This window comes from Schistocerca serialis, chromosome 7 (assembly GCF_023864345.2).
Source record: "Schistocerca serialis cubense isolate TAMUIC-IGC-003099 chromosome 7, iqSchSeri2.2, whole genome shotgun sequence".
Classification (NCBI taxonomy): domain Eukaryota; kingdom Metazoa; phylum Arthropoda; class Insecta; order Orthoptera; family Acrididae; genus Schistocerca; species Schistocerca serialis.
In genome coordinates this window covers 432,775,802-432,803,308 of record NC_064644.1, presented here as the reverse complement: position 1 = coordinate 432,803,308, position 27,507 = coordinate 432,775,802, and the positions used below count along the sequence as shown (strand labels likewise).

The 27,507-nt window shown below is 37.2% G+C and overlaps 1 protein-coding gene across 2 annotated transcripts in view; it reads right to left on the bottom strand.

Moving 5' to 3' along the window:
• LOC126412455 (putative mediator of RNA polymerase II transcription subunit 26) overlaps window positions 1-19,811 on the bottom strand; it is a 277,940-nt gene extending 258,129 nt beyond the window's left edge. Inside the window, exons 1-6 of one of the 2 annotated variants that reach the window (XM_050082064.1) lie at window positions 19,385-19,811; window positions 18,884-19,000; window positions 18,489-18,612; window positions 17,708-17,851; window positions 15,330-15,459; window positions 2,674-2,972 (exon numbers count right to left, since the gene is read on the bottom strand). In XM_050082064.1, coding sequence (XP_049938021.1) covers window positions 2,674-2,972; window positions 15,330-15,459; window positions 17,708-17,851; window positions 18,489-18,527 — 612 coding nt within the window. In that variant the 5' untranslated portion in view covers window positions 18,528-18,612; window positions 18,884-19,000; window positions 19,385-19,811. The remainder of the gene's footprint in view (window positions 1-2,673; window positions 2,973-15,329; window positions 15,460-17,707; window positions 17,852-18,488; window positions 18,613-18,883; window positions 19,001-19,384) is intronic. The other variant, XM_050082063.1, reaches the window with a different exon arrangement.
• Between the last annotated feature and the right edge of the window lie 7,696 nt (window positions 19,812-27,507).

The window sequence follows — 27,507 nt, the reverse complement described above, 5'->3', positions numbered from 1 at the left end:
CATGTGCTCATTTGGATAAACTCATTGCAGAATGATTTGTTAGCACAAGAGCACTAGAGACTCTACTTGAGTGCAACACACTGAGTGAAAAGGCACTTAATTTCGCTGCACAGATGGGAATCACCAACCTCACAGCATCGAATGGTTGGACTGATTGATTTAAAACTCGTCATAACATTATTTACAACCAACTGTGTGATGAAACTCAAGTGTTGGTAGTGGAACTGTGGGCCAATGGAAAAAAGAACAGCAAAATATCTTTAAAGATTATCTCACAAAAAATATATTTTAACGTTTTGATATAAAAAATATTTTTAATGTTCATGAAATTGATCTTTTTTATAACATATAACCAAGTTAGACTATGATTTAAAAGTAAGAAATACCACGGTGGGAAACTGAGTAAGCAGAGGATAGCCATTTTACTTATTCTCGATGCTAATGGGTCTGAAAAATTACCTCCTTTGGTGATGCGTAAATTTAAAAACCAAAAGTATTAGTTAGAAAAATGCACGTCCAGAAGACTGTACTTATGCACAATAATGGCATGGACCCAAAATCTACAACCATATCACTTTTGGACGCCCTGCATTATATAGCCACAGCATAGATGGCTGAGACTCCTTTAACTACTTGTAACTTTTTCATGATAGCAGGATTTAAGTTCACAGAAAACACACAGGAAACACTGAAGGACTATTTGTCTGAGGCTATGTTTCAAGAGTATGTCGGTGTTGATTCTGTCATCAGTTCAGAAGTTTCAAAAATAGATAGCATAATTGCCAAGATTTTGAAGAAGGGAAGAGACAGGTGATGAAGATGATGACCAAGAACCATTTGTGCCAAGCAGTAGTGCATCAGGTGGAGATAATGCATTTGATGCTTTGTATATGGAAGAGAGGTAAGAGAAGCTAATTGCTGTTGAAAAAAAAGCAAAAACAATTAATTATTTCTTTTTTTTTAAATAGGCAAAATTTAAATTGTTTTAATTTCATATTTTGAACAATAAAAAGAGAATGACAGAGTAATTTATTCATTTTCATTTGATAAGTTTCCTATGATTTCCTCTACTTTACACTTTCCTGCATTTTACACTTGTTTTGGGTCAGTCCACTGAACAGTGTAAAAAGAGGGTTTAACTGTTCTTCACACTTTCCTGAATTTTACACGTTTTGAGCCAATCCACTAAACAGTGTATAAAGGGGGTTTAATTGTAATAGCCTTTTCATGTTGTATGTAGTTGTTCTTGCTCATAATTTCTAATCATACTGCACTGCTTTGACTTACAATACTACATGTATCTCTTCTAAACTGATGTGAACATAATGATTATGGATTGAAACTGGTTTAACAATTAATTTAAAAAAATTGTGGTGAAAAAGTAGTGCAATTACTACAATTTCAAGAATCTGGTTTACTGTGTCTTCGCAGTAAAAATTTCACACTCCATTATGATATATCTGTTTAACTGATAAAATTCTCGGCTATAAAGATTCCAAAAGAGGAGAATTTGAAATTTCTGGGGAGAATGCACCATTCATAATGATTTAACTAGAGATAAAATAACTGTGTATGAGTGTGCGGTGTTTGGAGGAGGGAGGTGGGCGGAATGGACAACCACACACTATTTTCTATTCACAATTTAACACTACTGCACATAGTAATCTGAGACACAGTCATTAAAAAGGAGGAGGAGGAGGAGGAGGAGGAAGAAGAAGAAGAAGGCTAAAGATTGGGAAATCAAACCATGTTCTGATTAGTGGGAGACAGACATACAGCCAAAGCTAGCATATCTACAAGATTTATGAACATAAGTTCTAGTAACTGGCAAAGGGGCTGTATATTTAAAAGACAGACGTACAGACAGACAGGGAGAAAGAAGGCAGCACGGAAGGCTTGGCATAAATGTGGGGTCAACGTCAACATATGTGGAAAACTAGTTCAGTTGGACAAGACCGGGAAAGACCCAGTCATGACTTTGTTGAAAGAGCTATCCTGGCACTGGGCTCAAGTGATTTAAGGTACCTATGGATAATCTTAATCATAATAAATGGAAGCAAATTTTGATCCAAAGTTAATGAACGATTTAATAGATTTTTCTCACAGTTTTGAACATTTAAGGAATGATGGAAACAACTGGTCTGCCAATGACAACTGAAAAACTTCTGAAACCAAGACCACTGTACATTATTTTCCCTAATGAGCAGCAGAATGGTTTTAATGAGGTTGCAAATTCATGTGTTTACATGTTTCTTCCTGTAACTGTATCAACTGTGGATTGTCAATCTTTTAAGGATTTTAATAGGTGGTTTCTGCCATTTACAGAATAAATACACAAATAAACTAAAAATAGCAATCATAATCAAACTTTAAATAAAGATTGAGGAATAAAATAGCACGACATGCAGGATCACTCGAGGAATGCTTGTTCCCAAGCAAATACACACACATTTTCTTAAACTTTGGGACCATTAATAGCAAAAAAGGTATTTCATCATGATGAGATTAGTTATGAAGTGGAAACCCAAATACTCAGGAAAATATATACCGCCTTTCACTTCATCCCACAAGCAATAGAGTTAACCAAGTCTGGAAGAAAACAGTTAAGGAAACTATAGCTGTATGCTGGATATATGTAAGTGATCTTTCTCAAGCTGCTCGTTATGCTCTTACCTGATTCGAAGGGCGAAGCAGCACATGATGAGTATTGCACACAAAATTTGGCCCAGGCACTGCATGCCGGTAATCTCGAATTTCAGCAATAATACATCCATTATAAAAGAGATCAGAGTGAGTGGTTTCAAGCAAATCCACCAGATGCACAGGTAGTTCCTCATTGTCAATGAAAGTAAGCAGCTCATCTGCATGGTACGGCCATCGTGAAGTCTCCACAACACTCTCTGTGGCAGGAGGCATGTTGTTTGCACTGCTTGGCCCTGCACTTGTACTTGGACTGCTGCTTGTTGCAGTTGCTACAACATGAATAATGACTTCCCATAAAAAATGCAGCACCAAGTCTACCGAGCAAATAATAATGTACTATGGGAAAAGTATAAATGTAACAAGAATTTATTTTACTCAGACCACTCATTACTCAAACATAGTGAAGTACTGAAACAGAATTTATTATGTTTGAAAGAAATATTTTTTTCTGAAATTGATTGCCACACATGAGTGAGCTATCTTTCTACTATCCTTAAACTATGGAAGTATGTTATCTTTCAAAAGTGCATATAACAGATGGCTGACCTCTGACTAACAGGATCTCTGTTACAAATAACAATTAAAAATAAAATGGCATAATTATGTCTTAAAACCAACAAATGTATCAATACGTAATTGATATTTTCAAATTTCAGCCTCCTGCAGAGAGAAACTTCAAACGTATCACTTAAGTTTGTTGGCTTGTGCCACTTTCGTTCACTGTCAACCAGCTGTTACTTGGTGGGGTCACAAAATGATACACATCCTTGTTCTAAAATGTAGAGAACGGAACACTGCAGTTTAACATCACATTAATATTGTGACATCATAGACAGACAGTTGCACAGGTAGGGCAAGGACAGTAGATTTACCAGCTTACGTTTTCTCAACGAAGCCGTCCTAGAATTTGCTTGAAACGATGTGCCGAGACCACACAAATCATAATCAGAATGGACTGACTTGAATATGTTATTTGATCTAATCATTGGGAGACAAATCAATGTAATTTTATGTACACTTACGTGAAGTTTTTAATGTCCACAACAACACTTAGTACAAGGACAATGTGACGCACCATGCATCATGCAAGAACACATGGATAACTTACACATCAAATGTCACCAGTCAAAGACTGGAATTTAGAATGACAGAGTCTCGCTACTGCTCTTCTTTCTTCATAAAAATCAGCAGTAACTGATAAACAAATCCACAATTCCTACAGGAAATGCATAAGGTGCTTGTGAAATATAACACAAACTTTCTAACAATATCATGTCTGCAGAATGATCTGTTACTGCAAAATAAAGGTTAATTAGACACTGAGCACTTGCACAGATGGAGAAGGGTAGAGAAACAAATCCACTGTGGGCTTACCAAGGTAATTAATCTAGAATTTGCATTAGGTAATTTGAGAAATTACTGTAAAACTAAATCAGGATGCCTGGAGGGAAGACAACTTTGAATTGGGCTTGTCCTCCAAGAGAGTCTACTGTTTTTAGTCACTTGCCCACAAGTCTAACCAAAATTAAAATGTATCAAACGTGTTTGTATATACAATATGAGGTGCTACACAAGGAAACAAACCTTAAGTTCACAACGCCACAAAAGAAATGGGTAAATGCCAACCTGAAATGAGCCTGTTCACCTTTGAATTGTGAATTAAGAACAAAATTAAAGCACATTTCATTTATTACCAGTGATCACTTTTTCATCATGCTGTAAAACATTTTGGATGCCATGTGGATGACAACCCCACATACTTGACACTTTACAAGAATGATATAAATTTTGTTTTCACTCTCTTAAAAGCTATAGCAACTGCTTCACATCTAATTTTAATAGTCTCAATAACTGCCCTCTGTGAGACCAGGGTCAGAAACAATGACAGGTTTCATCTTAAAATATCAGCAAATTTTACATTTAACAGTATAGACATCACACCAAACAGATACAAGATTTTACTCATAATTAAATATTTTAAATGAACACGGTTTCTTTTAAAGATCAATCAAAATATAAAACTGCTCACATGTCACATTTGTAGAACACGTGAGGTCTTCTGCTGACTGAAAGTTCTCTTCCACTGTTTGTTTTAATTTTCGTAGCACTTCTTACAACTTGTCCTCTTTTATTCCTATTGTAATAAACAACTGAACATGTTTTGTTTTGTTTGTTTCTCCTGTATTTGTAAACTGTGTTACACTTCCACATGTGTATTTGGTTCATTTTGCAACTGCATATACCAAGATGCTACCTGAGTCTTACACATTGAACTAACTGATAAAAAAAGCCTTTTCTTCTTGTTATGTGTATGTGTTTGTATGTATTACATGACATGTTTTGAACCCATTTAGCAATAACACTTCATGTCTAGTAATCACTGGGTGACAAGTTTTACGTGATGTAAATAAAATGGAATACCAGGTACAATATCAAGAATTACAAATTTCAAAGGTGTTGAAAACATATAACCTTAAGTACCAGGGAGCTTGGGATACTGTCACAGGCCAAAGAATTATACCAATGCATAATGACAACATGAACACTGCAGTAGTACAGGCATATGATTATCAGCAGGTCTATTGAGGAGAAGCCACTGCTACACACTAAAAATTGTGAATCTTCAGCTATCATGTTGACCAAACTACTTTACGAACAGAAAAACAAGCATACATTACCCTATTCTAAGCAGCAATGGTAAAATATAAATTGACAAGTGTGTGTGTGTGTGTGTGTGTGTGTGTGTGTGTGTGTGTGTGTGTGTGTGTGTGTGTGAGTTTTGTTCTGGAAATAGAGAATCTCAATGATTTTTCCCTGATACCAATATTGATACTGGCAATGGCAAGATATTTGTCCAGGGAATTCCAAGAGTTATCAAAATCTCTACAGTAGTTCCTCAGACTAGTTCGGACATACAAAAAGAAGCTAGCAGGGGACTTTAGTTTATGTCCGTAGAGAGAAAAGAGTTAATAAAACATTTTTTATCTACTTAAAAAACATGACTACAACTTACATTTTATATTTGCATGCAGTTACGTTCACCTATTATGTTTTTGACAGATGGTGCTATGTATGTTCAAATGGCAAAAAACATTTTCCATGTGATATAATTACAATTTAAAAGTTTAAAAGTTTAAAAGTTTTGCTTTACTTCTACTGTGAAATTTGCCAAATTTGAAGATTGTAGGTCAACGGGAAGTGCTCTGTAGGTTTTCATGAGCGGATTTATGAGTATCAAGATATATGAAATAAATGACCAAATATTTTGATTGCCTTGACTTAGAAGCTTAAATTTTTTACACTACCCAGGGACTGTAGTGATTAAAACATGACATAAATTTCAACTTGACACACCACCCTGTTCCTAAGAAAAAGGTGTCTTAAAAGACAGATAAAAAAGACAAAAAATATTTTTTTCAGGTGATATAACTAAAAATTAACAATTTTCGAATTTTTCCCTTTACTTGTGCGGTGAAACCTTGTGTCTTGCTCCTTGCCAAATTTCGTAACTGTAGGTAAACAGGAAGTACTGTGTAAGTTTTGATGAGTTTTTGAGTATCAAAATATGTGATTTAAATGGCCATATCTTCCAATTGCATTGGCTTAGAAGCTCACAATTTTTATGCTGTCAGGGACCATAGACCTTAGTATGTGAGATAAATGTGAAATTGATACATGATACAGTTCCAGAGAAAAAAGTGTCTTAACAGACAGACGAACACACAGACAGATAAAAAGCAAAGAAAAAAATATTTTTTCATGTTACAGGTCTACAAACAACCAATTTTCGGGTTTTTGTCCTTTACTTGTGCTGTGAAATATTGCTTCTTGCTAAATTTCATGATTCTAGGTCAACGGGAAGCACCTTATAGGTTATGTATGATGAGTGAGTTTTCAAGCATTAATGGATGTGTCTTTTAACAGTAGTGACTTACAAGTTTAAAACTTTTTACACTTCCATGGAACCACAGACCATAATATGTGACATAATTTGAACATGACAGTCTACCCATCCTGAGAAAAAGGATTCTCAGACAGACCGCGGAGCAATCCTATGAGGGTTCTGTTTTTACAGACAGGTACAGAACCATAAAAAGTATATTGCAAGTGACATGGCTACATATATTTCACAGTTAGAAAACTTGGAGGAATCAAGGAGAAAATATTTTTAACTCTACAGTGATCACAAAATTGTTAATGTCTTACCAATGAGCTCCAACCATTTTCTGACAGTGAGGGAATCAACACATACTGATCAACAAACACTATAGAATTTGAGCTCAAGATTGTTCAAGGAAGAAAAATTTGTAAATCCCCAGAAATATATGAAGAGGGAAGTGTTCCTGGCAGGTAAACAACAATAACCCTCATCCTGAAGATAAAAATTCGAGGAAACCAGCTAAATGCTTTAAATGTAATAAACCTGGCCATAGGGCAAATGAATACATAAGTGTTTGCTCCAAATGTAATAAAGTCTGGTCATTAAGCAAAAGACTGCAGAAACCCTATGTCAAAGGATGAAGGTCAGAATCAGAGTAAATCGAGAGGGGATACCCTGATAAGAAAATTCTCTCGTCAGTAGCAGGCAATCATGTAGATGAATATGTGTGGTTTTTAGATTCTGGTGCTACTGATCACACATGTAATCTAACTGAAGTTTAGAAGTTGCAGTCCACTTGAGAGTGAAGTCTCCATTAGTAATGGTGATGGTAGCTTCATTCCATCACAAGGAAAAGGTGACAAACATTGCAGCCCTTGATGGAGAAAGATGAAGTGAGAAAAATCTGTAAAATGTTTTCTACGTGCCAGGGATTCAGTTCAGTTTATTCTCACTTGGGGCAGCTCTTAACAAGGGAATAGCATTTAAATCTGGTACGACAATATGCAGACTCTTCACAGGAGAAAATGTTGCATAAGGAGTTTGTGAAGAAAAGTTGTGTAGCATGAAGTTTAAGATTTCACTGAGTGAAAACTACATTATTCATACAAATATGGCTACTAAGATAGATTTAAAACCTGGCACAAAAGACCTGCACACCAAAACTTTCCCCAGTTTTGAAGAATCAACAAAAAAAACCTGGCACAAAAGACCTGCACACCAAAACTTTCCCCAGTTTTGAAGAATCAACAAAAAAATTTAGACAGACAAAAGCTTATGCGAGAATAAATAGTGGGAAAAATTAACAAGTTATCTTTCTAAAAAAGTGATTCAAAGGCAGCAAAAACAGATGAGTTGATTCACAGTAATTTAAAAAAAATGTGGTCCAAATTGGTGGTTCTTGGTAATTTCTTTAGTTAAAAGTGACTATTTGCACTGCCAAATTAAGTAGCTTTAAAAAACAAGTAAGAAGTGGCCACACACCTTGAATATTTCATAAAAACCAGTTATATGCACGTTGAGCATGGAATGATCAGAACTGACAATGGAATACAATTGATTAATCAAGAGGCACACAAAATAAGACAGAACCATGGGATAATGCATCAAAACTCAGTAGCCTACAGTCCCCAATAGAATAGTGCAGCTGAACAAGGACAGAACTTTGGTGGAGACAGAAAGGACAATGCTTTACACAAGCAGGCAGGCTGCCAATATGATTATAAGCTGAAGCCATAAACAAGGTAGCTTATATTTTGAATAGAACTTGTCAAGAAGTGGTGACGGAAAAACATCTTACAAGTTATGGATTGGATTGGACTGGACTATGATGTGGCCAGACTCAGGATATTTGGAGAGATGGTTGAGATGGGAAAAATGGGATTCCAAAGCTGAAAAAGGTCTCTTAGCTGGATATGAGACAGATGTAAAAGGATATTGTATCTGGTTTCCTCATAAAGTTCAAATACAATACAGCGTGATGTTTTGATGGGCAAATTATACATGGGTTGTCAATCTGAGAAAACTGTCGAGAAAGGTGATGAAAAAATCCTAATATCTAACACCATTGAGGATGAAAAGCCTACTCAAGAGGAGACCCTGAATCAGACAGAAGATGAGGCAATGAAATCACCTGAAGACAAACTTTACTCTGAAATCAATGTTACAAAACAGACGTCAATGAAGTCTCCACAGAATCAGTGACTCAAATAGGAAGAAGCTTACAACATAACGGAGAAATCTGAAAGAAACCATTACTCTAATCTCTGTGTGTCTGACGCACTGTTATCAACCTGTCTCACACTAAGATGCAATAGATAGTGACAAATGAGAAAAATGGAAGCAGGCCGTGCAAGAAGTAATACATGTACTTATTCTTGATGAAATTTGCATCCCGACTGAAACCCCAGAAAACAAAGAAATACTCGACAACAGGTTGGATGCAAAGTGAAGAAAGAAACAGAACTGAGGATAGATTTAAAGCTCGACTCATTGCTAGCGGATATTGACAGAGGTGTGGAACTGACCACAATGAAATCTACAATCCAGTGGCAAGATTTGACTGCAAAAGAAAAGGTTATCCATCACAGCACCCAAAGCCTTCAACATCAGGCAGTCGGATGTTAAAACTGCATTGTTACATGGTGAAACTGATACCGAGCAAAGGGCTTTGAGGATGGTACCAAAAGGGTATAAAAGCTGACGAATAGTATTTATTGAGTCAAACAAGCATCTAGATTATGGAATCAATTATTCACCAGTGAGCTAAATAAATTTGGCCTAATAGAAACAAGGCAGAGCCATGCATTTTTGTAAATGACAAGGGTAGACTCTTGACCATCCTAGCTCTTCATACTGATGATGGTCTGGTTGTATCAAGAGTCTAGAGAAGTAATTAATATGTTGTTCAATAATTTGGAGCAGGAATCTGCTATAACTAAGAGCAACGCTAGTCATTATCTAGGTTTGCAAACAGAGCAGTTTCGAGGTGGCTCTACTTTCTTCAATCAAGAGGCATACCAGAGGGTGTGCTGAAACAGTACAACATGGAGAACAGCAATGTTGTGGCACTACCTGCTTATCATGGACAAGTGTACTCTGAGCTGGGTCTCAATGCTCTATACCATCAATCTACTGGAAGCTAGCACTATCAACCAGTGGCAACTAGACCTGAAATCACTTTTGCAATACACAATCCTAGTCATCACCTCAAAAAATCAGAAATGCTTGAATGCTGTGAAGAAAATCTTCAAAACACCATAGGAAGCAATCTCTTCTGGCTTATATTATCCAAGAAGTGAGGACACTCGTTTGACTGTTTTAAGCGACTCACTCAGACTAACCTCTCCCCATGAACCATCGACCTTCCCGTTGGTGGGGAGGCTTGTGTGCCTCAACGATACAGATAGCCGTACCATAGGTGCAACCACAACGAAGGGGTATCTGTTCAGAGGCCAGACAAACATGTGGTTCCTGAAGAGGGGCATCAGGCTCTTCAGTAGTTGCAGGGGCAACAGTCTGGATGATTGACTGATCTGGCCTTGTAACAGTAACCAAAACGGCCTTGCTGTTTTGGTACTGCAAACGGCTGAAAGCAAGGGGAAACTACAGCCGTAATTTTTCCCAAGGGCATGCAGCTTTACTATATGGTTAAATGATGATGGCATCCTCTTGGGTAAAATATTCCGGAGGTAAAATAGTCCCCCATTAGGATCTCCGGGCGGGAACTACTCAAGAGGACGTCGTTATCAGGAGAAAGAAAACTGGCATTCTACGGATCGGAGCGTAGAATGTCAGATCCCTTAATCGGGCAGGTAGGTTAGAAAATTTAAAAAGGGAAATGGATAGGTTAAAGTTAGATATAGTGGGAATTAGTAAAGTTCGGTGGCAGGAGGAACAAGACTTCCGCTCAGGTGAATACAGGGTTATAAATACAAAATCAAATAGGGGTAATGCAGGAGTAGGTTTAATAATGAATAAATAAATAGGAGAGCGGGTAAGCTATTACAAACAGCATAGTGAACGTATTATAGTGGCCAAGATAGACACGAAGCCCACGCCCACTACAGTAGTACAAGTTTATATGCCAACTAGCTCTGCAGATGATGAAGAAATTGAACAAATGTCTGATGAGATAAAAGAAATTATTCAGGTAGTGAAGGGAGACGAAAATTTAATAGTCATGGGTGACTGGAATTCGACAGTAGGAAAAGGGAGAGAAGGAAACATAGTAGGGGAATATGGATTGAGGCTAAGAAATGAAAGAGGAAGCCGTCTGTTAGAATTTTGCACAGAGCATAACTTAATCATAGCTAACACTTGGTTCAAGAATCATAAAAGAAGGTTGTATACATGGAAGAATCCTGGAGATACTAGAAGGTATCAGATAGATTATATAATGGTAAGGCAGAGATTTAGGAACCAGGTTTCAAATTGTAGGACATTTCCAGGGGCAGATGTGGACTCCGACCACAATCTATTGGTTATGAACTGTAGATTAAAACTGAAGAAACTGCAAAAAGGTAGGAATTTAAGGAGGTGGGACCTGGATAAACTGACTAAACAAGAGGTTGTACAGAGTTTCAGGGAGAGCATGGTAGCTCTGAGGGATGAAGTAGTGAAGGCAGCAGAAGATCAAGTAGGTAAAAAGATGAGGGCTAGTAGAAATCCTTGGGTAACAGAAGAAATATTGAATTTAATTGATGAAAGGAGAAAATATAAAAACGCAGTAAATGAAGCAGGCAAAAAGGAATACAAACGTCTCAAAAATGAGATCGACAGGAAGTGCAAAATGGCTAAGCAGGCATGGCTAGAAGACAAATGTAAGGATGTAAAGGCTTATCTCACTAGGGGTAAGATAGATACAGCCTACAGGAAAATTAAAGAGACCTTTGGAGAAAAGAGAGCCACTTGTATGAATATCAAGAGCTCAGATGGAAACCCAGTGCTAAGCAAAGAGGGGAAAGCAGAAAGATGGAAGGAGTATATAGAGGGTCTATACAAGGGTGATGTACTTGAGGACAATATTATGGAAAGGGAAGAGGATGTAGATGAAGATGAAATGGGAGATACAATACTGCATGAAGAGTTTGACCTGAGTTGAAACAAGGCCCCGGGAGTAGACAACATTCCATTAGAACTACTGACCGTCTTGGGAGAGCCAGTCCTGACAAAACTCTACCATCTGGTGAGCAAGATGTTCGAGACAGGCGAAATACCCTCAGACTTCAAGAAGAATATAATAATTCCAATCCCAAAGAAAGCAGGTGTTGACAGATGTGAAAATTACCAAACTATCAGTTTAATAAGTCACGGCTGCAAAATACTAACACGCATTGTTTACAGACAAATGGAAAAACTGGTAGAAGCCGACCTCAGGGAAGATCAATTTGGATTCCGTAGAAATGTTGGAACACATGAGGCAATACTGACCTTACGACTTATCTTAGAAGAAAGATTAAGGAAAGGCAGACCTACGTTTCTAGCATTTGTAGACTTAAGAGAAAGCTTTTGACAATGTTGACTGGAATACTCTCTTTCAAATTCTAAAGGTGGCAGGGGTAAAATACAGGGAGCGAAAGGCTATTTACAATTTGTACAGAAACCAGATGGCAGTTATAAGAATAGAGTGGCATGAAAGGGAAGCAGTGGTTGGGAAGGGAGTGAGATAGGGTTGTAGCCTCTCCCCGATGTTATTCAATCTGTATATTGAGCAAGCAGTAAAGGAAACAAAAGAAAAATTTCGAGTAGGTATTAAAATCCAGGGAGAAGAAATAAAAACTTTGAGGTTCGCCGATGACATTGTAATTCTGTCAGAGACAGCAAAGGACTTGGAAGAGCAGTTGAATGGAATGGACAGTGTCTTGAAAGGAGGATATAAGATGAACATCAACAAATGCAAAACAAGGATAAAGGAATGTAGTCGAATTAAGTCGGGTGATGCTGAGGGAATTAGATTAGGAAATGAGACACAAAGTAGTAAAGGAGTTTAGCTATTTGGGGAGCAAAATAACTGATGATGATCGAAGTAGAGAGAGGATATAAAATGTAGACTGGCATTGGCAAGGAAAGCGTTTCTGAAGAAGAGAAATTAGTTAACATCGAGTATAGATTTAAGTGTCAGGAAGTCGTTTTTGAAAGTATTTGTATGGAGTGTAGCCATGTATGGAAGTGAAACTTGGACAATAAATAGTTTGGACAAGAAGAGAATAGAAGCTTTCGAAATGTGGTGCTACAGAAGAATGTTAAAGATTAGGTGGGTAGATCACGTAACTAATGAGGAGGTATTTAATAGGATTGGGGAGAAGAGAAGTTTGTGGCACAACTTGACTAGAAGAAGGGATCGGTTGGTAGGACATGTCCTGAGGCATCAAGGGATCACCAATTTAGTATTGGAGGGCAGCGTGGAGGGTAAAAATCGTAGAGGGAGATCAAGAGATGAATACACTAAGCAGATTCCGAAGGATGTAGGTTGCACTAGGTACTGGGAGATGATGAAGCTTGCACAGGATAGATTAGCATGGAGAGCTGCATCAAACCAGTCTCAGGACTGAAGACCACAACAACAACAACAGATTAGCATGGAGAGCTGCATCAAACCACTCTCAGGACTGAAGACCACAACAACAACAACAACAACAACAACAACAACATCTTTGACGCAGTAAACCTAGGGAATCTCATACAATTCTTTTCTCTTCCCACCACTTTAATCAGAGCATACTTGTTCATTATTTTAGCCCGTATTTCCATAAAGTAGTTAAATTTAAGTTGTTGATTCGGAAACTTTGCACTAGTAGCCTATACGTATTTAGTTTACAAAGAGCAGCATACAAGCCCGATTTTTTGTAAACTTGTTTTCTTGTTTATCAATAATTTAAATGAATTATTCTTATTAAAGTATTATAGTAATCATTAGTGAAAAGTGCCTGACTTGCCATCGAATCATTAGGTCTGGGCTTTCGTGTGATGGGTGTCGTAGTTTTTTCATGTGGGTGACCGTAGTGGTGTGGGAACATGGGAAGTAAATGAGGCTCTTCAGTGGGTTTGTAGCATATTTAGTAGAGACATAAAAATAGTGGACCAGGAAGAGGGCATTTCTGCTCTTCAGGCTGAATTAGACAAGGCTAAGAAAGATTTGGACAGGTTAGAGGGTACAAGGTAAAAATATGTGGGAAGTGGCAATTCGGATGTACGTGCTTAGAACTACATCTGACAGCTTTGTGATGAATGTGAAAAATAAGTTTGACCTGTTGCTTCAGTTAGAAACCTATGAGTGGTAAGCAGATGCAGATGTAGGCAGGGCACAATGAAATTTCAGCAGCAGATTGAAAAGTAAGAATGTAGGGAAATCAGTAAAGAACCGAGCGAGGTGGCGCAGTGGTTAGACACTGGACTCGCATTCGGGAGGACGACGGTTCAATCCCGCGTCCGGCCATCCTGATTTAGGTTTTCCGTGATTTCCCTAAATCGCTCCAGGCAAATGCCGGGATGGTTCCTTTCAAAGGGCACGGCCAACTTCCTTCCCCGTCCTTCCATAATCCGATGAGACCGATGACCTCGCTGTCTGGTCTCCTTCCCCGAAACAACCAACCAACCATCAGTAAAGAGAATACAGTTTTATTGTTAGGTATTACTCATGCCAGAGGCGTCGATACATTCTGACTTCTGCCCAAACTCAGTGTAGTAATGTGTTTATTGTAAATAAGTGTTATAAAATGATCATTTTGTTTACTGCGTATTACATCATAAATGGAAATATGTTTAAACATTTTTTGACTCATTCCACATAGGGTCTGTGGAAGGTAAATTAGAATTTTTTTTTTTCATTGTAAAGATCTGTATTGTGTATTCTTTTTCTTCTGACATGTTCTACATCCTGGAGGATCTCCTCACTACGGATCAATCGGAACAAAAAGTACATCTGATCTGGTCTGCTCTGTGCTTTTTGTGTAAATTTTCTCAGACAAACAAGACAATGCACTGGATTAAAATGGCAGTATCACCGCAGAGATTCAAATTCAAATGGTCACCACTTACGTAACATGCGGGATCAAAGGCCAATTCAAAAATAAGTGTTGTTATTATCAATACAACAAACAACTTATTATATTGAATTCCATCTAGATAGGTGCAAATGTCCAGAAGTCTTATTTACCCATATTTTGACTTACTTCCACATTTGCAAAAACATTTCTGCCAAAGAGGTAACATATGAAGCACACATCTCAAGCAGCAATAATCGTACTCAGTGCTATCTACAAAGATTGTTCATGTGTGTCACAACAAATCTATAATGCAACAATGGTATCTCACATCTATCATTACAACACGCAACAACGATTAAGTTTAGTGACCTTCTGTTAACAATTCATATGTTTGCCATTAAGACTTGACAATTCACCTGTACATATCTTGCTCATAAAATTGGTACACACACAATGATGTTTTATCACCCAAACAGATAAATGTTATCCTTAAAATGATAAATTAAGCTTATAACAGTTAGGGTCCAAGTGAAGCCCCTTAAAACAGAAGTATAATTACCACAAAATCTCATTCTTTGTATTTGTGCCAAGATATCACGAAATATAATACAAATACAAAGAACGTCATTGCTGAGCGGCTGTTTACTACTTTCATTTACATAACAACTGTTCTGTACAATAACAATGGATGGGGCATTTCATAAGCACCAATAATCTAGTAAAACATAGCATAAAAAAAAAAACACAAATTTACATCTCACCTGCAGTTTTAGGATGAATTCGGAGAGCAACAGAATATCCCTTATTGCCAGGATAGAGATTAATGATAAGCGTATTAAGCTGTTCCTTTGCAACAAGTTTTTCCAGTAGAAAGGAGCAGGATTTGAGGTGCTGGAAGATGAGAACACAGAATCAAGTTCACAAAAGTGACTTCACCAGAATGTTTACACATACTAATATACTATTCTAGAGATCAGGCAACCACAGCCAAAATTCCACATGGTGAATAAAATCTTCCACAATGGCTGTTAAAACCCAATCCAGAAGCTATACACCACACTAACATACAGGTATTATTTAGCTGTTCAGCAATACACTGAGCTTTGCAGCTTAGTACACTGCATGCATGTGTGTGCCCCCCCCCCCCACCTACCCCCCACCTACCCCCCCCCCCCCCCACACACACACACACACACACACACACACACACACACACACACACAGAGAGAGAGAGAGAGAGAGAGAGAGAGAGAGAGAGAGAGAGAGAGAGACCACACTGCAGAGCAACTAGAAAGTCCACAGTGGCAGATCCAAAGCTCGAAAATTATGCTGGTGGAGGAATAAGGCTATATTTTTAATGCCTCATATTCTGTTTCATGAAGAAATTACTATGATTTTTAATAATAATAAAGAAAGAACACAACTAATAGTAACTGTGTTGATAACATCAATGTGCCTCTGAAATGTGCACTGATAATATGAATCAAAGCAATAGCTATAAATCTGAAGTAAATAGGAGGTAGTTGGAAGAACAGTCTGACATATGGTTGTGTGCTAGGCCCTAAACTGTTATTATGAATTGTGACCAAACTGTAAGGGCATTACAACTTGTAAAAGCAGATATACTACTAATGCAAAGTGAAAGTACAATAGGAAGTAAAAATATGATCAACAGAACAACAGCACATCATGACTGATGTCTTGAGGAGAAAAACAGCCCTATTCTAAGCCAATGTGCCCAAGGAGGAGGAGTGGGGGTAAGGGTGCTGGATGCTGAAAGCAAACAGAGCACCCAATCACGGGGAGAAAAGCAGGAGGAGAAACTGAAGACTCTCATCAAATGAAAATTATTTGCAGTCTGTTAACACTTCACTCTAGCAAGTGGAGGACAGAAACACACAGCCAGATAAAATGACGTTCTCAAGGAACAATATAACTGTCCATAAAATGAGATATACAACATAAATTGTTAACACATATAGACCATCTAAGTATTAACCAATTGTAACTACATGCTTATGCTTCAGACATGTGAAAGAAAATGTGACAACAATTATGATTCACACATAAATAAGCAGGCAAAATGCAACATATGAGTGAGATGTGATTAAGTAAAAATGAAATGAATAGCAACCCCTTACTAGCAGTTGAAAATCAAATAAAAGAATACAAAAAATAATGAAAAGGAGACGAATTATTACAAAGATAAAAATAAGCAAAAACAGAGAGAAAATACTGAGCGATAAGATAAACATAAACCTACTTAATGTCGCCACAGAATGTGATAAAGAGTTACCACACAAGAAAGGATTGGACTATTTACAACAGGAATAAATGGTACATGTTGATTGCCACACCCATTACAGGTGAAACTTGACAATGAAATCCGATTTTTTGGCAAAAAACCCCATACTAACAAGAGGAGGAAGGGAGAGAAATCTAATGGAGAGAAGGATAAGGGAGCCAGAACACACCTCCATTTTTTTCTAAGCACACTTTTCTGAAAACTACAGCATTCAGACCTTTATTCCCTCATCTTTTCTCACTCTGGCCTCAATTTTGCCAGTTCAACTCCAATCATACAGATAATACCAGTTTATTTTTGCTGTAGTAAATCAGTGACATCCACCCACAACAAGAGGAATTTTTTTTCATACTCGTACTCATTTCTGTTGAAGAGCTCCTTAAGCATCTATTTTACAGCTTTGTTTGTCATAGACACAAGTTATTGCACTATAATATAATTAACAACATGATTAATTTTAGAGCAGTATTCAAGTGGAAATTATAAAATGGGATCTGTATTTACTTTAATTTTCAGCAACAGTTAGCCTTGTAGTTGGGGAAACTTAGGCTGACAAGTCACTAGCCTACATGACAGCCAAGAACCATATAACACAATATCCATAGGTATTTCTTATTCTGACAAATAAGTATTCAAACACTCATATGTAAGATGCACCATTATTCAGAAGCCAACATTAATTCTTTATACAATGACTGAAAATCATACACAGATAGCCCTATAGCCTATACCAAACTGACGCACAAAAACATCTACAAATTCTTACACTTTACTTTAAACTTAAGACAAAACACAAGTATAAAACCAAGAAAGAATCCCACACTAAATTTTTACCTTGTTCTGTTGCTGCAAGTCGTTTGCACACTCTTCTTCATAGATTTCTCTCAGCTTGTCATGGATTGAGAAAAAAGCCTTTCCACTGTTGTTTTGAGTTCGAGGCACAGTCTGAGGAGCGTTATTTGCTATCTGCAATAGTCGCTGTGAGAACAGTTGCATTTTAGACACCAACTGAATTGAGACTAGTTCAACTATTCAATATGAGCACAGCCTTTGATTTTACAGTGGTATAATTACTTTACCAGAAACATAAAAGTCATATAGGCCCCTAATCATCAACTGAAGGCCACTGACATATAAACATAAAAATTTGACAAACGCCATAAAATGATTTCATAAAATTAAACTTATGGCTTTTAGAAGTATACTTCTTCATGGATGCTGACAAAACTTTACAGCACCATTTGATACGTGTACCAACCCCAAGCACTACTATTGATCACATACACACTAAGTAATGCTCACATTTACTTCGATATTATTTTAAACGTGAAATAAAATTCTCTCCTTAAGCTTCACTTACACAGCCAACTACGTCTGCTATGTATTTGTCCTGCAGGCCTGTAACAATGTCAAATCTTTCGCCTAAAACTGCTCATTTCAACGCTTTACTTTACAATCTCTTACAACACTAATGCTTAACAGTATAACTCAATAGAAATTCAAATCAATTTCACTTTTCAAGGAATACTTAACAGTAGGCCTATGTACGAAAAAAATTACAATCATAACCAGGTAGTACAGCAACGAATAATTTTTTATTCTCACGTCAACTTACATTTGCTTCCTCACATGTAGCCTCCAGGCTTTGCATCATTACCAACTCGTTTTATGAACATTCAGGTGACCAGAAATGTAACAGATCCAGAAACATAGAAATTTGATCTTGGTCGATCACAACCCTGCAGAAAGGAAAACAAAATATCACTGTTAAAATCAAGTTCAAACACAAGTGCGAAGTCCAAGTAGTTGCAATAATAAAAATCTGCTCTTTTAGAATAAATTTATTGCAACCAAACTTTGAAGGATCCCCATAAACGACATGTACATTCAACGAATGTCAGTAAAACACAAATCTCAAAAATACAATAATTGCAAAATCTATTACTGTAGTGTAAACAGTTTTCTGAATTGATTTATGACCGATATAGCCAAACGCAGTTATTATTTTACCTGACAGGCGAGTAACTCCTTGGAGATGCATAACATTATTGCTGCATTATTATTCCGTCAGGTATGGACTTAGGAGGCTCAGGACCAAACGGTAAATATTCTTTGCCTCCTGTATTTCTACAGCAAAAATCCACAAATCATTATGTTTTACAAATTTAAGTAGGGCAATCCCAAACAAAACATCCCAACCAATATTTAAGTACCCAAAATTTCTTTGATACACAACACAACCAAGCAACAATGACATTAGTGACGACGGCTGATCCAAGTATTGTCAAACAGTAATTCATTACGAACAAGCAATAATCACAACAACTGCATTCTGACAAGTGGTGCTCCTATTTTGAATAGCGCTCTGAGAATCGCGGCTATGCTTGGCGTTTCCTTCCACAACAGTGTAAACATGTATCGTTCACTGATCCCACCACAGCGCTTTCCACAGTCACTCCTGTCAATATATACATTTTCACACTTGTTTCGGAAACACATTTTACGTCCTACCTTACGGCTGTCTGCTCTGCTCCTCCTTCGGACGGCCATCAGCTGCCCGCAAAGAATGTTCCGATCCTAACCCTAAAATCTACAGCTACAAGTAATATCATTTGCACTAGCTGTTCATTTGACTTGAAATGAACTTCTTTCAGTTCTCATATTGCACACTCATAATATACAGTTGTCCAATTTAGCTTTGCACGTGAAAAGTTTTCAGACAAAATCCCAGTTTACAAACATACTGGACCGAAACTGCTGCATTCTACCGGTAACAAAATTTCCTTCGGCACAGTAATCACTGACTTTGTTACACAGAGCTTTCGTTATGAACAGTAATAACCAAAGGTACACCATTTGCGGCATTGTTGCGATAAGTTACACTTATAAGCTTATTGAGTCTTTTTATGTATACTACAGCTGTTACTGAGTGATAATACACAGCCCGTAAAAGCGTCTGTGTACAGGAAGTCTCAGGCACGGAGCTGCCGAACACCATCAGCATGCTCAAAATGAATAACTAAGCAAATGTCGCTATACTTTCATACGACTATTAGTTCAAAAATAGAATATTAGGTAATAATCGCATGCGCCAAAAAGTTTTCGCTCATTAGTTAATTCGAACGACTAATGCTGTCGGAGGACAATAGCGTAAACTGTGTCTACCGGGCAATTTTACTTCAGGCAAAGTATAGATTTTCTTATAGAAGTTACCAGTATTCTCTTAAGTGTTAACATGTGGACTTCCTTGTACAATTTAGGCTGTGTTACCTGTTAAAATAGTTATTATTTTATACTTTGACGGATAATTAAATTTATGTTTTTAAATAACCGTTTTCTATCGTCACAACAGGACACACTGACCTGCAGTTGACCATTTGAAACGATGGAAACCAATTATCCCAAAACACAAATGTGATTAACACCGAAAATGAAATTATTTAGTCCAAACATAGCAATAATGATTGTCTGCAAACGATAGAAATGTTGTCCTTCATCTATTCCCCATATTCGCCACGCTTATTTAGTTTGCTTCATGTTCCATAGTTCATTTGCCCATGATAAATCGTAATTATGCGCAATGAGTAATTTTTAAATACACATCACAAATTAATTTTTAAATTTGGCTAAATGCTGAATTTTTTTTTTAATGTGCAGATGCGACGTAATTCTACCCACCACCTTTTACATATTACAGTAACAGAAATTTGTAGGAACATGATAAAGTACTATTAGTATGTGTTTGTAAAGTGTTGCTGTAATAATGTTGGCATAGTAGCTTATTATTCTTACAAATTTAACAAGAGAAGTAGGTACTCCATGGTTATTGCAATTCAACTTTCGTTGTGTGAGCGATAAGAAATAAAATAAACGGAAAAATCTAAATTAAATTGAATCCGTAACGAACACAGAGTGCAACAAATTGGTGACTCCGACGTGATCCGCAAGACTACGACATTTGCATGGCAATTTGCCATGAAATTTTTTAAACTTTAATCACACACTGTGTTTGAAAAAATAGCAAAATATCACCAGCAAATGGACACAAATGGAATAATCCTGAATGTAAGCTGGGAATCAATAAAATACCCGTTAAGCTACTGCCATTTTGGGCGGCGGAGCCAGACATCTGGTTTTGTCAAACGGAAGCCCAATTTACGATCGTTCCTATGGCAGCACAGGCGACTAAATATAACTGATTGTTCGCTCACCTAGAGCCAAAATTTGTTGAAAATGTATGAGATGTAGTTACAAGTTACGAGAACAGTAAATATTTTCTTGCAAAATATCGACTATTGACCATATTTAAATAAAGTAAACAGTGCGAAAAAGCTTCGGAGTTGTTTGGAACTGGGTGATACAAAGCCTAGGCAATTATTAAGAAAAATGTGGGGCTATGCTGGCACTAATGTATCGGGCAAGATATTGAAAACACTTTGACTTAACAAACTTCCCAGTAGCATTCGAAGTATTTTAGTTATATCTGACCAAACACTGGATACGATTATTCAAATGGCTGATTGTTTGGTCGAAAGGCACTCTGTTGAGCAGGTTCAGATTGCATCAGTTCAGTCCATTCCATCAACACCATAGTCCATGTTAGTCCAAGATCTCTTTAGAACTGAAGAATTGGAAAAGTGGAAAGATAAACAGCGGAAGCCGATTGGATATTTTTCAGAAACGCTCACAGTGGCACAGAAGAAGTATTCCACTAATGACAGAGAGCTGCTTAGTATAGACATGACTGTCAATTGTTTCAAGTATCTGTTGGAAGGAAGAGATTTAATTATTTGGGCCTACACTGACCATGCTCCTCTGATGTACGAATTCAAGCAAAAGCATGAGAAAGCAACGTCAATCGAATTACATTATCACCAGTATGTTTCCTAATTTACTACAATTCTGTGACATATATCTGGTAAAGAAAATGTTTTCGCTGATAGCACATCAATGCTTGAAAAATTAGTTCCAACTAACTATGAAGATTTAGTTCAAGCATGAGAAAATGACAAAGAGCTCCATCACCTACAGTCCACCCATCATACATCACTTAAATTAAAATACTATTTGATGCAGGGAGGAAAACAATTGTGGTATGATGTATCAACATAAGTTACTCACCCTTTATATTCCTGAAGCATTTAGACATCCCATTTTCCCACACTGTCACGATTTGGATCATCTAAGCATTAAGACAGCTGTAAACATGATCACAAACAAATAAGGTTTGTATGGATCAATATAGAAAAGGTGTCCAAAATTGGGTGAAAACATGTACTGCTTGTAAGAAAAATAAAGTATCATAGCACATCCAAGCACCATTAGGACACTTTCCTAGTAATGATAAACGCTTCAAAATGATTCATCTTGACTTGACAGGACCAATACCTTCTCCTGAAGAATATATCTATTGGTTAACATCCATCAGTAGAATTATGAACTGGACAGGAGTAGTACCTTTTCCAGCAAACAAGTGGAAGTACTAGCACAAACATTTTTCAATTGCTGCATCACAAGATTTGGAATGTCATACCAAATACGGACCGACTGTGGAAGACCGTTAAACTCTGTGCTGTTCCAAGCACTATCAAAAATATACTGTTGTAAGCAAACTCAAACTACAGCATATCACGCTCAGTCAAATGGAAAAACTGAAATGTTTCTATTGGACACTTAAAACATCCTTCCATGCCCATATAACTGCTAAACAGACTTAAATAATATCTGTAAGCCTTCTTGGTCAGTGTTCCATTGGAGAAAATGTTAATGCTACATTTGCAAAAATGGTTTATGGCTCTCCCATCAGGATATCAGGTATGGCACAAAAAGAGGTGGTCACTTACCTCAATTTGCGTTACAACTGAAACAGTTTATGATTCATCTGAAATCTGTACAATATTCCTACAAAGCAAAAGGGACGCTATTCATTTGCAAGGACCTCAGCAATTCACCATGTGTGTTTGTAAGGATGGAACAATTGAGGAAGACATTAGAGTCGCCATATGAAGGTCCATATGAAGTGACTGAACGGAACCCAAAAGTTTTTGGACTTTAAATGAGTGACCAGATACAGAATATCTCCACTGATCGATTAGTAAACACCTTAAGACATTTCAGTCGAACCATCAGCCCAGTACCAACAACCACACTCTACAGATGACGAAAAACCAAGAAGAACAACAAGACCTGGTCGTGAAATTCGATTTCCAGCAAGATTAGTTGAAGTAAAATGACTATACTTCTGAGAAATGTGTGATATGGGAACATGACAAAGTATTGTTTGTACATCTATGGATATGTAAAGTGTTGCTGTGATAATGTTGGTATAATAGCATTATTAATCTTTGGAACTAAAAAAAAGAAGGTAGTTACTCCATAGTCACTGCAATTCAAGTTTCACAGAGTGAGTAAAAATTATGTCAAACTGAGTTGTTAATGAACACAGAGTGCAACAAATTCTTCTACAGAATAGGAGCTGTGAAGGAGAGATTTTCTCTGTTTATTTTCAAATTTTACTTTGCTGTCAATCAGACATTTTATATCCCTGGGTAAGTTATCAGAAATTCTAGTTGCTGCATTATGCACACCTTTTGGGCTGAAGACAAGCTTTATGTGGACTAATGAATGCCATTTTTTCTTCTGACATTGTAATTACACTGATGCATCAAAGAAACTGGTATAGGCACGTGTATTCAAATAGAGAAATATGTAAACAAGCTGAATACGGAGCTGTGGTCAGCAATACCTATATAAGGCAACAAGTGTCTGGCACAGTGGTTAGATCAGTTACTACTGCTGCAGTGGCAGGTTATCAAAATTTAAGTGAGTCTGAATGTGGAGTTATAGTCAGTGCACAAGCAATGGGACACAGCACCTCCAAGTTAGCAATGAAGTTGGGATTTTCTCGTATGATGATTTCAAGAGTGTACGGTGAATATCAGGGATCCAGTGGAACATCGAATCTCTAACATCACTGCAACCGGAAAAAGATCCTGCAAGAACAGGACTAATGATGACTGAAGAGAATCGTTCAATGTGACAGAAGACTTCAATGCTGAGCCATCAAAAACAGTGAGCATGTAAACCATTCAATGAGAGCCAAAAGCCCACTCATGTACTCTTGATGACTGAACGACACATTGCTTTACACCTCGCCTGGGCCCATCAACACTGATGACTGAAAACACATTGCTAGTTCGGACGAGTCGCTTTTAAAATAGCATTGGGTGGGTGGATGTATATACGCATGGACACAACCTCATGAAACCATGGACCCTGCGTGTCAGCAGGTGACTGTTCAAGCTCGTGGAGGCTCTGTAATGGTGTGGGGTGTATGCTGTTAGAGTGATGTGGGACCCCTGACAAGTCTAGGTATGACTCTGACAGGTGACATATATGTAAGTATCCTGTCTCATCACCTGCATCCATTCATGTCAATTGTACATTCCGACAGACTTGGGCAATTCCAGCAGAACAATGAGACACACCACACGTCCAGGATTGCTACAGAGTGACAACAGGAACACAGAGTGACAACAGGAACACCCTTCTGAGTTTTAACACTTCTGCTGGCCACCAAGCTCCTCAGACATGAACATTATTGAGCATGTATGGGATGCCTTGCAGTGTGCTGTTCAGAAGAGATTGCCACCCCCTTGTACTCTTGCGGATTTATCGACAGCCCTGGACGATACATGGTGTCAATTCCCTCCAGCACTACTTCAGACTTATCCGATTGCATGCCGTGTGTTGTGGCATACCAGCGTGCTTGTGTGGACCCTACACAATATTAGCAGGTGTACCAGTTTCTTTGGCTCTTCAGTGTATGTACATCATTGTTCCTTGTGAACTGCAACTGATTATTTATAATAAAGTTAATGAGGAAATAAATATACTGTGAAGCAGTAATCAGAATACCCAACTCCTTAATCACATCTCTGCAAGATGATCACAGGTGTGCACCACATATTTCTCTTATGGCACATTTCTGGGCAATGAAGACTATCCTTCTTAAAGATGAGTTACAGTGATATTATTGAATGAAAATACGCAAAACATGTAAACTTACTGATTTGTCTCTCCCCAAGATTTGCAATGATTCTATGTGCAAATGTAGCTGATCTAAGGTGTTTTAGGAGTTCCAAAATTGCTTTTTCCAGTTTAAATTCTCATTGAATTTTGAAGTTTCCCTGCAGTTTATTATTTCTTCACCATATGTTACACTTATATTGATGTAGTAACCCTAGCTGTAGACAACTGAATATGTTGTGTCTTTTCAAAATTGAGGGTGAGACCATCTGCTGAAAACTAGTCAATGATACTTTCAGGAACATTGTTTACTTTTTCCTCTGTTTCTCTACATATCTTTGGGTTAATTACAATACTGGTATCATCGGTCTGTTGTATATTAGATGGAAGATCGTTTACATACGCGAGGAACAATAGTGGATCTAAGATTGAGGCTTGGAGAATCCCATATGTGATTTCTCCCCTGTCAGAGCAATGTTGTGGGACTACATTCGTTGACTTACTAAGTTCAACTTGCTGACTGTTTTGGTTACATATGTCATTATCCACTTGTTGGATATACTATCAGTCCCATAAAACTTCAGTTTATCTAGAAGAACATTCTGATTCTTATAGTCAACTACCAAGTGGTGCTATTTTATTATTTAATGCTTGTAACATTTGGTGAATAAACATGTAAATGGCATTCTCAGTAGAGGCATTTTCTGAAATCCAAATTGTGATTTGCTGGGGATATTATTATTGCTCAGGTGAGACACTACTCTGGGATACACCACTTTCTCAATAATTTTGGATAATGATGTCAGCAGTGAAACAGATCGTTAGTTATTGACATCTATCATCATTCTTAAGGAAGGATTTGACAACGGCATATTTCAGTCTCTCTGGAAAACTACCTGGAGTTCGTTATGCATAATATATTTCAGATAAGACAGGGCTTAGTACATGGGAACAAATCTTTAGTACTCTTTTGGAAAAATCATCAAAACCAGTTGAGTTTTTTTTCTGAAGGAATATATAATTTTCTTAGTTTCAGAAGGAGTAGTTGGTGATACTTTCATATGACTGAACTCTATGACAGCTGTGTCTTCAACCAAATGCTGTTATTTTTCTCCTGAACGCTTGTCCCTATACTATGCCCTGTATTTAAGAAATTATTATTAAATATATTTGCTGTCTTTGACTCATCATTTATAGCCATTCCATGCAGTTCAGTAGTTCAGTTCAATTCTGCGTTACAAGGAGGAACACCATAGTGACAGATTCTAGCCTCATGAGGTCTCTTGGAGCTATACAGCTGTCTTAGAAGAACACAGACAGCTAATAGGTGGGATACAAGTTTTGTTACTTATGCAACACACAGTCCTAGCATTTCAGGAATAGCATACAATATTATCTAGATATGTCATTACAAAAAAAAATGTTACACTCAGTTTGAAAATACTAATAAAGAAACGGGTTTTCTCGAATAGATAATGCAACATTAATGCATCCAATCAAGTACCTGTAAACATTGTTAATTTTCCGCTAATTCTGTCTCATTATTGTTTGTTCATCAGATGGGATTTTCTTAATCTTTTCAACAGTTTTGCCAATATTCTGGAGACTCGACAGTTTCACTATCAGATCTTCTTCCATGTTTCTGTCACTTGTTTTGGCTTTTGTGTGCATTACTTTTTACTCTTTTATCACAAGGTGATATGTGACCATTTCAAAATACAACTAATATAAGCATTTGGCGTATTTTTCTCTGATCTTGTAGAAGTACCAAACCCTAAGTTATGTCAAAAATTTAAGTTTTTCATTTAAGAAGGCTTTGCATTGCATGAAAGGAGCAAATATTTCAGCATCTTTCCTGTCAAAATTCTTCAGTTGCATGAACTATCTTTTTGAATAGATAAATATGTTCTTTGCTTTACCTGTAGTTGTAATTGTGTGCAAAAGTGAAAAATAATAGTCTACATTTTGTAAGGAAATCCAGCTGCCAACAGTTTCGATAGTACTACTAATTTCTGTGATAAAGTCTATTCTTTTCACAGATTACAGCTTTGCATTTACGTATCCAATAATATTATCGATTACGCTCAACACACACAAGAAATTACTTCTATAGTCTACAGGTCTCAAGAACGGTCACTAACTGAAGCACTGCTACATATTCATTCTTAAAGTTGTCAATCATATATTTAATGAGCCTCCAAATCATTGTACTGTCCCTAATAGACGAAAATTTGCAACTGTCAATCCACTCTTCAAAAAAAGGTAATACACCAAGGTTTCCAACTACCAGAAAATTTCGTTGCTATCAAGTCTTCCTGAAATCCTGGAGAAGCTTATGAACACATGGATTATGGACCATCTTAATAAATATAATATCCTCAATAAAAATCGTTTTGGATTACAAAAGGGTATTCCAACAGAACTGACGATTTTCTCATTTGTTAACCACGTCCTTGAATCCATAAACAATAAAATGTCGCCAGTTGGAATCTTTTCTGACCGGTATAAATCATTTGACTGTGTAATCACAAAATTGTGCTTAGAAAGGCTGAGAATACAATGAAATGGTTAATTAGGCATGTGACATGAGTTATATCTAGATGACA